We start from the raw sequence: 13,030 nt of genomic DNA, 5'->3' as shown, positions 1-13,030 counted from the left end.
AAAGCCACCTGTTCATGTTGCACTTCAGCCAAACTGATTTTTTCTGGATGGTTTTTTAAAAAATATGTTAGTAACTTTGGTATTTTGAAAATTTCAAGCTATATCTCATTAGGCTCCGTCTCCTTTGTCCCACCGAAAATATCGATTAAAGTTGAAAAATGAATTTTTTTTCTTCCGAAAGATTGGATCAGTTCTTTCAGGACTCAATATTCCGCCCAATTTTGTGCCTTTTTTTAGTTATCAACTAATAACTAACTCTTCTGCATCATGTAGAAAAATCACTTTGTTTATTTCTTTTGGTTTTTCGGCTAGTCGAAGTACTGCGTGCCGGAGCAAATTTATGATGATAAGATATATACTTGTTATGGTTATTCAAAATATATACATAAACACCTAGTCCAAATTTCAGTGTCTAGGAAAGTTATGCTTCATTTTCAGTTTTTTACTTCTATCGATCGTTTCGGTAAGTCGAAGGGATCGGAGCCTTATGGGATATAACGTACAGTTCTTAGAATACTCAGGGTACTGAAATATCAAAAAATCGCCCAAAACGGATCAGTTTCGCGCGTGTGCAATGTGGCATGTAGGCCTGTGCTCGAGTCAGTCAGAGATTGTCTTTAAAAAAATTTTTTAGTTGAAATACTGTTCACGAAAGATACAGTATGCTTCAAATAAGAACTTTGCACTTTCATTCTCTGGGAATGAAATAGTTCCGTCTAGTTGTACAACATTCCATGGGTGTTTCCTGCTGACAGTTTCTCAAACCGTCAGACATTTTTTCGGTTACAAACTTTTTCAGAATCCATCACTGACAACGTCATGCCAAATTTGAGTTTTCATGAAGCGCATACTTTTTCATCAACCGCTACATAACTCCCGAACTCGACCACACCCATGTTCCAAAAGTGATTATGAAAGTCACTGGCGTCGTGGCGGCATGTGCAATCATCAATGATAGTCATATAATTCTGACGAAAAAGGGAAAAAGTGTGGCAATCGGGAAACGACGGGGCAAATATCAAAATTGGCTTATCAAACAATAAAAATTTTTCACGGTCTAACATCTGCGATAGGACAGTTTCAGTTCGCTGCTGCCCAGTCGTCACAGCTCGCAATGCGGCTCTTACTGGCTCTATTTCTACTGGTAACTGCAGTTGCAGCTGCCCCAAATCATGGTATTCAGGTTTTCCTTGTTTTAGTAAAAACTAAACTTCCGTTTTTCAGACTCTGCATTCCAAAACTTGCCGAATTACTACCCGGAACTAAAGCATCAAGAACCTATTCATATCAGAGCCAAGAGAGCAATTTTTGCTGCTATCGGGATCTCAAACACTTGTGAAGATGGATGGACTGGAGATGGTTGCAAAAACCCAATTTGTACTGACCCAAGACCTGCTCCTTCTTCCGGACAATCTGAACTTATTGAGCTGCTGTTCTTGAAAGGAAGCTGTGCTGGATCGTTAGTTTAGTTTTGTTTTCTCCAACTAATATATGTTTTCAGATACTACATCCCGGTTGATTCAGATGTTGGAAAGACAACTCAAACTATCCAAATCCATGTTTCCGCTTCTGGAGTTCCATATGTGAACCTCACTGATTCCAAAGGAATGGTCTTTACTCCAACGTATACTAACAATGGTGATGGATATGCTCTGACAGTCTTCGGCGATCTTCCATCTGGTGGATACTCCTTGACCGTCGACAACCAGAATGTTCCAACCACTGAATGTATCATCGAAGTTAACGTAAGTGACTAGAAAATCTGAGTTTTAGTCACATTCCTCACAACATCACACATTGCAAATTCGAAAATTTGCCATCGTAACAAGATGAAAACTGATAACCGCGAGTTGCGTCGTGCCTACATTTTTATGAGCTCTGCCTATCAAAGGCGCATTGAAAAACCAATCAAAACGTGGCATTGAAATGGGAAAATGGCGTGTCGTAAAAATGAAGAAATTTGTTTGAACTAAACTATAAAATAATGTATCAATGAGTCAAGTGTTAAACATGTCATATTACAGGCTGGTACTTCTCTCAAAGTTTCCCAAGGATTTGTGTACTCTCCACAATCCGATTATACTCCACAGGGAGAATCTGGTATTGATGGAGTTCCAATGTATGCTGTGGTTCACATTGCTAGTCAACAAGCTCCAGCTCGTGAGTATCTCAAACTCAGAAACCAGACAGTTTTAACCGTCGTCTTTTTCAGAAGTTCACTCGATCACTATCCGTCAAGGAAACTCTCTCGAACCAATCTATCGTGCCGCTCTTACAAGAAGGTAGTTTGGAAAGGCGTTTTGTTTTTAAAATAATCGCATTACACTTCTTATCAGCAAAAGTTTGCAGATATCAATGCGGATATGAATTCTATGCCGGACAGTGGCAATGTCAACTCAAAAACTCTTATTATTACCATGTACGAAAAAATCTAGGAAGAATACATATGATTATTTTGTTTTATAGATTGATGGAGTGGACTCAAACGGATTTAACTTCAGAAGAACCGGAAGAATTCAATGCATGGGTGAGTACTAGTTCTAGACGTCTTTCTTAAAGTATCATTTTCTAGAACACCTCACTTCACCCGTGCCTCCAACCACAACACAAGCCCCATTGACTAGTTGTTTCAACAACGGAACCCTCCTGAACGTTGCCGATCAAGGACAAACTTGCTTCTGTCCAGAGCTTTTCTCTGGAAGACAATGTGAAAGTGTCAACTGTATGAACGCCGGATTCCCAGATCCAGACATGAATGAATGTGTGTGCGCTGCTGGATATCACGGAACCAACTGCCAAGATGTCACTTGTCCATTAAACTGGGAGTCTTTCCTTACCAACTACAAGACGTTGGTCGTTGTCATCAGAAACACCGTTTCCATGAACAAATATTTGGATGCTATCTCTACAGCCATCTACAAGGAGCTCACTAGCCAAGCAGGAAACAACTATGAAGTCTACAAAGGATTCGTTCTTGTCAAGTTCGGAAACGGAGTCTACACCAACACCTACTACCCAGCATATTCTCAAGATAAACTGCTTAGTGACATCAAAATTGCCTCAACAACTGTTGGCCAGTGCTCGGATGCCACTTTTGATTCTATTGCTTCTATCTTTACTGAGGTCGCAATCTACCAGAAGTCTCCCATCTATTTCTTCACTGACGCTATTGCCAGCGATGTTGAAAAATGGCAGACCGTTATTGAAATGAACACCCGTCAAAAGTTCCCGGTACGTGAAATAGAATTCATTTGATGATGTTAATTATATACTTTTTAGATTTACACTCATTACTTCGTTCAAGACAACTGTGGATTTGATGATATGAGTCAAGGATTCCAAGCAATTGAGTACGCTTCCTATTACAGTGGTGGTCTCATTCTTCAACCAACTCCAGACGCATTGGAATTTGTAAACACTCGAAAAACAGAAAACTAACAAATATTTTTTCTTAGATTTTCCAAAACGTCATCAAGGCTACTGCTTATAAGATGAACTCAGTTCTTATCGATGATCTTGCAAGCTGCTCTACTCCAACCAGAGTGTTTTTCGTTGACTCTTCGACAACTGAACTTATGATTCTTGCTATCGGACAGTCTTTGACGGTTTCCGTCACTGATCCAAATGGAAACACAAACACCGCTTTGAAGATTGTTGACAGTGGAACAACTCAATTGTATGAGATTTCTAATCCAGTCATCGGAGAACACTTGATCACTGTTGTGTCCAATGTTGTAAGTATTCTTAATGTGCCAACACATTTTTACAAAAAACTTTCCAGCAAAACACGCCGTGTTCCTACCGCGTGCAAGCTCGTTCCGAGTATGACCTCTTCATTGGAACCAGTACCGGAGTCAATGACGATGCCAGTGATTCTGAACCAGTCGTCGGTCAATCCACCCACATTGTTGCTCAACTCACTGGACTGAAGGGAAAGGTTGCTGATCCATTCCGTCTTTTCTCTGAAATCTCAATCACTAGCAACGTGAATTTGGATAACACCTACCAGAAGCCAATGTACTATTCCAGTGGAAAGTACCGTGATGGATGTGGATTCCATATGTATTTTGGAGCAGCCAGTTTCTGTGACTTCATTTCACAACCATTCTATGCTACAGTCTATGCTGATGATGGAAATGGATACACTATTCAGAGAACTACTACCGGATTCTGTTCAGGAAGTTAGTACCTATAATGATCATTATGTCTTCATTCACGTTCTTTTTTCAGCTCCAACTACTCCGTACCCACCAAACAGTTGCCAGAACGGAGGAGTGACCGATCCAACTAATAACGCTACCTGCATCTGTCCACCAGGATTCTACGGAAAATAGTGAGTTTAGAAATAACATTAATATGATTGACATTTATTTCAAAAACCGTTTAGCTGCGAGAACATTCAATGTACGAATGGAGGAACTGCCAGAGGAGGACAATGTGTTTGCCCAGTCGGAACTGCTGGAACGTTCTGCGAACAATGTACAATTACTATAGGGAAGAATGTGTAATAACTAGGGATCCCATTTTCAGATATGTGCACTACGATAAACAACAACCCAGATGTTTCCTTCGATGGACAGTCGATTGCCTTCGTCATCTCTACCAGATCCACCATGAAGGACTCTGTTGCCAAGATTGCAGCAAATGTGCAAACCATGACTCGTGATATGCAAATAGCATCTGACAAATGGATCAACACATGGATCCTTATTGCTGTCAACTCGAATAGTACGATACTCAGTCAAGAGTCATTTTTATTCATAATTTAATTTTTAGCTTCAAGCCTCCTTGTCAAATCCAACAGACCCGAAGATTTTGTAGCCGGAGTAGTCAATCTTTCCGCAAACTTCTCCAATTACGCAGCAGACGAGACTTCCTGCCAAATTCAAATAGAACAAGCCATGCTTGGAGCCGCTCTTCTCTCCGAAAAACGATCATCTGTTTGGATATTCGCTGATTCTGATGGTCCAAATGACTCATCTTACATTCAACTGTTCGATGTTGCTCAAGAATACCAAATTGTTCTAAATCTTGTCGGTGTCGGATCATCCATCTGTACTGCCGCTGAAAACAATGGACAGTTCCCATACTACCTCAAGAGCCTAACTGAAACAACTCTAGGATCAGTTTACATGACTGATAAACTCGACCAAGTCATGTTGTTCATTGTCAGCATGTACAAGTCAGCAGTGTCTCACAGATACTATGTTCCTGATTGTACCAAGGCTACATCCTACTACATGCCAGTTGATGGATGGACTCAATCTCTCACTCTTTCTGTTATTGGATCTGATCTCTACAATGTTGAAGTCATGTTCCCAGATGGAACTAAAGGACAGAACTCTGATTATGAACTTGTTTCCATTAATGATCCAGAACTGAAATTGAACCAATACGTCGCTGGTAATGAAAATTCGAAAATTCAGAACCATTAAAAACTCGTTTTTGCAGCTTGCGAAGGATCATTCTGGAACCATCAACAACAAAACTGTTTCGAGTTCACCGCTACTAAATATGCTTGGCTCGACGGTTGGGACTTCTGTCACTCTCAAAAGGCTTATTTGATTCACATCGATAATGCTGATGTCAACAAATTCGTTTTTTGTATGTATTTTTCAGTTTATTCTTTAACCTCACTGGTTTTTAGCACAAGTTAATGGTTATCGTGCTTGGATCGGACTTGCATTCAATGCTGGACAATGGTATTGGGATGTTCCTGATGGAAACTTTCCTCAGCCATTGGTAAAAACAATATCCAATAGAGTGCACATTATTGTAAACACTTGCAGACTGGATACACCAACTGGGCTCCAGATGTTGATCCCGCTAATCCAAAATACAATCACGCTGTAATGAATTCTAACGGATTTTGGGAGCCAGCTGATCCAAATGAGGAGAACTTCGGAGCTTGCATGAAGCACAGATATGGACAAGGATACTATCCTGGAGAAGGAGTCAGTAAGTAGATGTTCTGCGAGAAATTGAATGACCATTGTATTTATCACAGACATTGTCCCCGCCGGTCTCTGGAAGGTAACTGTTCAATCCAACTCCGGAAGTTGCGAGATTCAAGCTCGTTCTCAATCTGACATTCAAGTATTCTTTGGATTTGTTACTGATCCAAGAAACGACAAGCCAAGCACCTATGCCAACATTCAATCAAGTAAAAAGATTGAAAAAGTTCCAGAAGACAGATTGAATTTTCAGGCAACAACTACCTTATTGCTTATCCAACTGGAGTTCTTCCATACACCCCAGACACCAAACCATCAATGGAAGGAAAACTGAACTACGCTGTTCTTTCTAGCAACAGAACTATCACAAACTCATTGCCACTCGGAAACAGAGTTTGTACTTATGCTACCATTTCAGCACCATTCAGTTGTCCAGTAACCGACGGATCTATCTCAGAGTTCTCTATTAAGGTAAACACCCTTTACAGTTACTTTCTACAAAACACTCGGACGTTTTCAGTTCACTGGTATTGATCAATACGGTTATGCATTCGAACGTTATGGTGATGCACTTTGCACCAAGACTGTCATCAGTTGTGCTAATGGTGGATTTGTAAACAACGGAGTTTGTGTCTGTCGTGCCGGATGGGTTGGAACCACTTGCAGTACTCCAGTCTGTCAAAATGGAGGAATTGAGAAGAATGGTGCCTGTGATTGTTCCTCTGTTCCACAGTTCACTGGACAATTCTGTCAACTTGCTCATTGTGAACCACCATACCCAACATCATTCAATGACAAGGGAAGAACACTTGCCATTGTTCTTGAGACTTCCTACAACATGGGATCATCCATCTTCCAGTTGAAGAGGAATTTGAAGGCTTCATTGGACAGCATCAACAACGACGCAACTCTTCAAGGATGGTTCAACAACTTTGTTCTCTATCCATTCGATTCTAGTAAGATCTAAACTCACATTTCATACATATCAATGCAACAACCATTTCAATGTTTTAATTTTCAGCCAGCAATCAAGCTTCCTGGTATCCACCAACTATTTCCCGTAACTCCGATGACATTGTTGCTGCTGTCAAAAACATTAGTACCATGTCTTGCCCTGGAAGTGCACCATGCTCATCGCGTAAACCGGCATACGGAATACAAAAGCACAATTTATGATTTCAGAGTGTCCACGCCCAATCGTCAGTGTTCTCAAGAACGTTCTTGACATGGATGCTCTTGCTTCACCCAACTCTGTCATTCTTGTTATCACCAGATCTTCTCCAGAAGATTATCTTCAAGTTGGACAAATTGCACAGAAACTTCAGGACAAGAAGGCTTATGTATGTTTCACTATTATCTTTCAGCAAACCTTATCTGAATTTCAGATCAACTTTGCCTTCCCGGCTATTGACTCTCCATGTGGTGAAGGATGGAACACACCAAATGTTGACTCACTTTACCAGATCATCAGTTATTCTCAAGGAAACACTTTCACCGTATTTAAACACTGTTTTAATGATTGCATTTCAATATGAATTTACAGATGAATGCGGTAGACTTGTCTAAGAACTTCCTCACCCAGTACATTCCAACTCTCTATTCTTCCGGAGGAATCGCTGCTTCGAGTGGAAACTGCAACAATGACGAAATCATCTTCCAAGTTGAACACGAGATGTATGAATTTTCCATTGATTTCTACCATCCACTCATGGAGAACATCAGGGTCTTTGACCCATCTGGTGACGAACTGACTAAACCAGACAGTGTTATTGCTTCTGACACCAACTATATCGGAGTTTTTCCTGTCAATGAAACTGGAGCCACCCGTGCTGGAACATACAGAATCCTTTTGACAGGAACCGGAGGAAACAACTGTTTTGCCACAGTCCGTGGAAGATCAAACCTTGAAATTTTCCTTGGATTTGTTGACTCTGCAGCTGATAGCAACAACGGAGCTACTATCGATGCCGCTCATCATGCACCAATCAATCGTTAGTAGTAATTTTTTTTAGTATTTAAAGTTTTATGATTTTAGTTGAAAACAACACCATCGTTGTTCACGCCAATGGCCTCGGTCAAGGAATCGTCAGATACGTTCAAATTGTTATGCCTGGATTCGGATTGATGCACACTACTGAAATGAGAAGACGTGATGCAGAATGTAGTTATGAGTGGTACGCCACAACTCCATTCTCATTTGACTATGACGTTAGTTGTCTATCTACATTTCTAATAATGGTTAGACATAATTACAGAGCTACTATGTTATTGTCTACGGAAGCAGCGAGTTCGGAAGTAACTGGAAGAGAAACTTCTATGTCAGCACCGTCGGTTCAAGGCCTCCACTCCCACCACCACCAGCAAGCTGTGATCTCCAACAAGTGAAACAAGATACACTTTTCCTTATTGACAGTTCTCTCAAGGATACCAACGTCACTTTCACAATTGTAAGAGTTTGATTCTTTTGATCTTCATTCAAATTTGATATTGCAGTTGAAACAATTTGCCGTGACTGCCATGCAGCCCTACAACTACATGAACGGATTGGCTCAAGTCGCTTCAATTCTTGTCTATGGTCAGGCTCAAGGTGGATTCTCCTTCAACGCTGGAGAGAACTCATATGACAGAGTGTCCGGTCTTTTGAACAATTTGACTTACATTGCTCAACCTGGTCAAAATGTTACTGCGTATGTGTCTATCTTGATAAAAATGGTAAATAAGAGCATTTTTACAGAGGACTCCAATACGCTTTGGACTACTATGACATGCCATCTCAAGGATACAGAACTGATCCTGATGTCAAACATCTTTTGGTTTATGTCACTAACACAAAGTAAAACTTCTAAGATAAGGAAACTTAATAACTTCTAGCTTTTTAGCCCCACCGATGCTGATCCATCAGAGTTGATTCGCACCATGAAACGATCTGGATTGTATGACGTTGTTGTTGTTGCTCTTGATATGCAACCTTCTGAGCAATTGACCAATATGGTTAGCTCAAGATGTTACTATTATGCTCAGGATTACCATGATTTGATGAATTATGGAGTGAACCTCGTTCAAGGACAATCATGCATGTAAGAAATGACCGACTTTCGAGATTCCCTTATATCTCATAACTTTCAGGCGTTTCAACTTCTGCAACTACTAACTGAAAACACTGGATTTTTAAATGTTTTCAACTGTTTTTCCTTTCGAATAAATCTTTATAAATTCTATGGACTATTATATTTTTGATTTCTACACAACTATTCAGGGCACAAATAAACTAGATCAATACATTTTCGCAATTATTAAAGTCTGAGAAATAGTACTTAAAATTTACAAAAAACCATATCACTAGTATTCTCCTGAAAGTTAATGTCTTTTGTGAGTTTCTCTTATTTGCCTGTGTTCAAGAGCCATCATTATAAATTTGTTTAATTGTAACAAAATCGACCTCAACAAAGAGTGCATCAGTAGTTCTGGAAATCTGTAGCTTCCTAGGAAAATAAAACTTTATTAACTATTATGTTTCCCTATACCAAAATAACATGAATTGGAGTTGCAAAATGTGAAAAGTAGATTTTATTAAAATTATTAGGTTGTCCCAAAAGTTTTCGAACATAGTTTTGTTAATCTGCTATAGGACAGAGAGCGAGAATCAAACCAAATAGTGCATGTTTTCCATTATATAAGACGTCGGGTGTATTGACAATATCATTCATTTCTTCTGGCTGCCTTCTCTCAATGAACGCGGCACCAATCTTTGGCCCCGACCGACTTCATATTCGTCATGTCATTTTATTTTTGTTTCTATCTAACTCCAAAACCACTGAGATTGAAGAACGTATGGTTGAAGTTTAAAAGGATATTGCCCCTCAACGGCAGACAATTAGCCGTTAGGTCCATCGTTTCAAAAATAATGATTTTTCTTTGACCGAAGCAGCACGTTCTGGAAGACCAGTGGAGTTCGACATTGACAAGTTACGGGAGGTAGTGGAAAGTGACCCACTTCAATCCATTCGTTAACTGGAAACAGTAATGTGCTCTACTCACTCTGCGGTAGAAAGATGACTGGGAGCTCTTGGCAAGTTAAAAAAATAGGAAGATGGATACCACACAAATTGTCTAACTTTGACCTTGAGCGCCGAGTGGACATGTCACTGCATCTTCTAACCCACCATCCTAATTTCAACTGGCTGGATCATTTGGTTACGTCGGACGAGAAGTGGGTCTTATACGAAAACCACCACAGGAGAGCCCAGTGGGTTGATGCTGATAAACAGCAAGAGGATGTCGTCAAACAGGAGTTACACCCTAAGAAAATAGTGCTCTCCGTCTGGTGGTCTGTTCATGGAGTGCTTTATTGGGAACTGCTTCCGAGAGCAAAAACTATCACCGCCGACTACTATTCTTCTCAATTACAAAAGGTGAAGCCCAAACTGAAAACCTCCCCTCTACACGGTCACAAAGTCCACTACCTCCATGACAACGCAAGACCACACACCGCAAAGACGATCAAGTCTCTCCGGGCTACATTCCACTGGAGAGTCCCTGCTCACCCTCCGTACAGCCCTGATATCGCTCCTTCGGATTACCATTTGTTCAGCGACATGCATCGATCCTTTGAAGGCCAGGACTTCAAAACAAAGTCAGAGGTCGAGAAATGGTTGAAGAAGTATTTTGACTCGAAGCAGCCTGAGTTTTGGCGGAAAGGTATTGAGTCTCTACCTACTAAATGGCAAACAGTCGTGGATAAAGGTGGTCACTATGTTTGATTTTTGTAATATTCTGGCTTTGAATAAATTTGATTTCAATAATGTTCGAAAACTTATGGGACAACCTAATAGTTGAACAGCTCATTATAAACGGTGGCACTTCTTGATCTTCTTGACAGTTTTCTTGCAATTCATTTTTCCTCTCCTGCGTTTGTTCCTATTTTGGTTCCTTGGGATAACAAGCGATGTTGGCACATTTTCATTCAACGGAGTGTTTATCAACTTCCAGCAGAACTTGATATAGACATCCATGTATTTTGAGAATATCTATAAAGAAAACATCATTGTCTTCAAATAATTAATAGAATTGTTTGAATCATACCGACTGTTGGAGCATATTGTTCAGTTGAAGATAGACTTCACTGTCGATATTGAACAAAAGACGTTTTCTGAGTTTCATCTCATTCCAATTCATCGTTTTGATTGCAACATTGATTGCTGCCAACAACAAATTGTTCAACCAATTGAAGTCCAGTTCATGAAAAGGCTTCCGAGTAAAATCCATATAACACAACTCATCGAATGAATTTCCCAACAAGTTGGAAATACGACTTATTTTTGTCAATCTACGATGGAAGAATTTCACACGTCTCTGAGGATTACTTGGAATGACTTTTGGATTTGGAGGACGATCTGTCAGAATTCTATCAATAGAAAATGGAATTTCGGGTCCAAACGGAACAGAAGTTTTGCTATCTCTCATAAACTCCGCAAATTCCCCATGAAATGACTCCATGTATTTGCGAGCCTGAAATGAATTGAAGTTAAAAAAAACAACACACATTTAATTTTCATTTAATTTATAGAAACCTACTCACCATTTGACAAACACTTTTATAATGATCCACTGAAACGTTCAAACTATTATTAGCCTCAAAACTTTTCAAAATTTTTGTAGCATTCAGCCATCCAGAATTCCATATTTCTTCAAGCCACTCGTTCGACTGCTGTTCGATAGGAGTTTCCAAAAATTGACGTATTCCATTCTCTCTATACTCAAAAGCAATTAATACAGAGAGATTTTCATAGTTGAAATTCTCTTGTGCTGATGGGTAGCTTTCGTTCATTGTTTCTGAAAACGCAGTTGTTCTTTCTTGAAACCATTCTAATCAAAAAAAAGTCTTTAGAGATAATATAAATAATTCAAAGAATGTTCAAAAATGATATCGAATGTAACCTCATTTTCCTGGTTCAAAAAGTTTGAGTATTGCAATAATGAAGTAACATAAATAATTGGTGAATAATCAAAAATAAATCAGAGTAAAATAAATGACATGATATTCGGGTGATTCTATTGATTAATAGCGTTGAAATAAGAGAAACGTTCAAAAGGCCTTGTGTAGGGTCTGAATGATTTTTGACCAGAAACAAAAAGAAGATAGACATTGATAAAAGGGGAGGAGGGAAGATTTCTTTGAAAAAATTGACAAACCAGATAGTTGGAAGGTTTTTCCATTAGATTCAACGTTATTCAGTGTTCTGAAAAAAAAGATAATTTGACATGCTTAAATCCAGACTTGCAAAATATCGGCCCGGTAGAGAAAGTTGCCGGCCCGGCCCGGCCCGGTCGGTCCGGAGTCAAAAAATGAGCACAATTTTTTCACAAAATTTTTCGAAATTTTTTGAAATTTTCATCAAAAATAGTCAAAAATCCTATGTACACTTGAGTTTTATCGATATGTAAAAACATAGTCGAAAATTCGACTTTTTTGCGAAAAAATCAAAAAAATTTCAAAAAAATTCAAATTTTCAAATTTTTGTACTGTGACCCGGGCCGACCGGGCCGGGCCGGGCCAGGCCGGGCCGGGCCGGGCCGGGCCGGGCCGGTCCGGGCCGGTGAAAATTCTCAAATCGGCCCGGCCCGGCCCGGCCCGGCCCGGCCCGTTGCAAGTATGCTTAAATCGACCAATGCATACATTTTTGATATACCGTATTTCCTCTATCAACTGATGCCAGCAATTGATTACCGATTCATTATTCAACAGAAAAAATGTGAAAACACGACAAGAATAGAACCATGAATGAAACTCTTGTCATTTACTCTTTAATTCATAGTCAATTTGAAGATATACCGCGGTTTTAATCATATGATAATGTTACATAAAAACTGTTAAATAACTTTGAAGCTTATTCCAATCATTGCCCTACGAAGATTTTTTGTTATTTTAGATTGTTCACAATCTGAACAGGTTCTGTATCGTAATTGAAACCGGAAATAGCTTGAACAAAAATTGAAATGCATGTTCTTTAAAAAAAAAAACTGTAGAAAAATGTTGTCAAAAACAAACAATGGGGTAGATTAATTGAAATTATTTA

At 39.4% G+C, this 13,030-nt stretch overlaps 2 protein-coding genes across 2 annotated transcripts; one reads left to right on the top strand and one right to left on the bottom strand.

The window, feature by feature from the left end:
* Positions 1-1,114: 1,114 nt before the first annotated feature.
* On the top strand, positions 1,115-9,105 carry GCK72_023798 (uncharacterized protein; the record flags this gene model as incomplete). Its single annotated transcript, XM_003109767.2, has 31 exons — positions 1,115-1,175; positions 1,225-1,459; positions 1,502-1,745; positions 2,025-2,160; positions 2,213-2,282; positions 2,350-2,419; positions 2,467-2,527; positions 2,573-3,231; positions 3,280-3,411; positions 3,456-3,734; positions 3,782-4,181; positions 4,231-4,333; positions 4,388-4,479; positions 4,531-4,728; positions 4,777-5,403; positions 5,452-5,604; positions 5,648-5,742; positions 5,790-5,958; positions 6,008-6,163; positions 6,208-6,425; positions 6,475-6,910; positions 6,976-7,092; positions 7,137-7,294; positions 7,340-7,450; positions 7,498-7,945; positions 7,990-8,162; positions 8,210-8,401; positions 8,448-8,641; positions 8,689-8,787; positions 8,834-9,031; positions 9,081-9,105. 31 exons carry the CDS (start codon positions 1,115-1,117, stop codon positions 9,103-9,105), a joined length of 6,309 nt encoding a protein of 2,102 aa, XP_003109815.2.
* Positions 9,106-10,798: 1,693 nt separating this feature from the next.
* Positions 10,799-11,781, bottom strand: GCK72_023797 (uncharacterized protein; the record flags this gene model as incomplete). Its single annotated transcript, XM_003109419.2, has 3 exons — positions 10,799-10,981; positions 11,037-11,462; positions 11,533-11,781. The coding sequence occupies 3 exons, from the start codon at positions 11,779-11,781 to the stop codon at positions 10,799-10,801; spliced, it is 858 nt and encodes a 285-aa protein (XP_003109467.2).
* Positions 11,782-13,030: the final 1,249 nt, after the last annotated feature.

This window comes from Caenorhabditis remanei, chromosome X (genome assembly GCF_010183535.1).
Source record: "Caenorhabditis remanei strain PX506 chromosome X, whole genome shotgun sequence".
Lineage (NCBI taxonomy): Eukaryota > Metazoa > Nematoda > Chromadorea > Rhabditida > Rhabditidae > Caenorhabditis > Caenorhabditis remanei.
The sequence above is the reverse complement of the archived record's forward strand: the minus strand, read 5'-3'. Positions and strand labels throughout refer to the sequence as shown.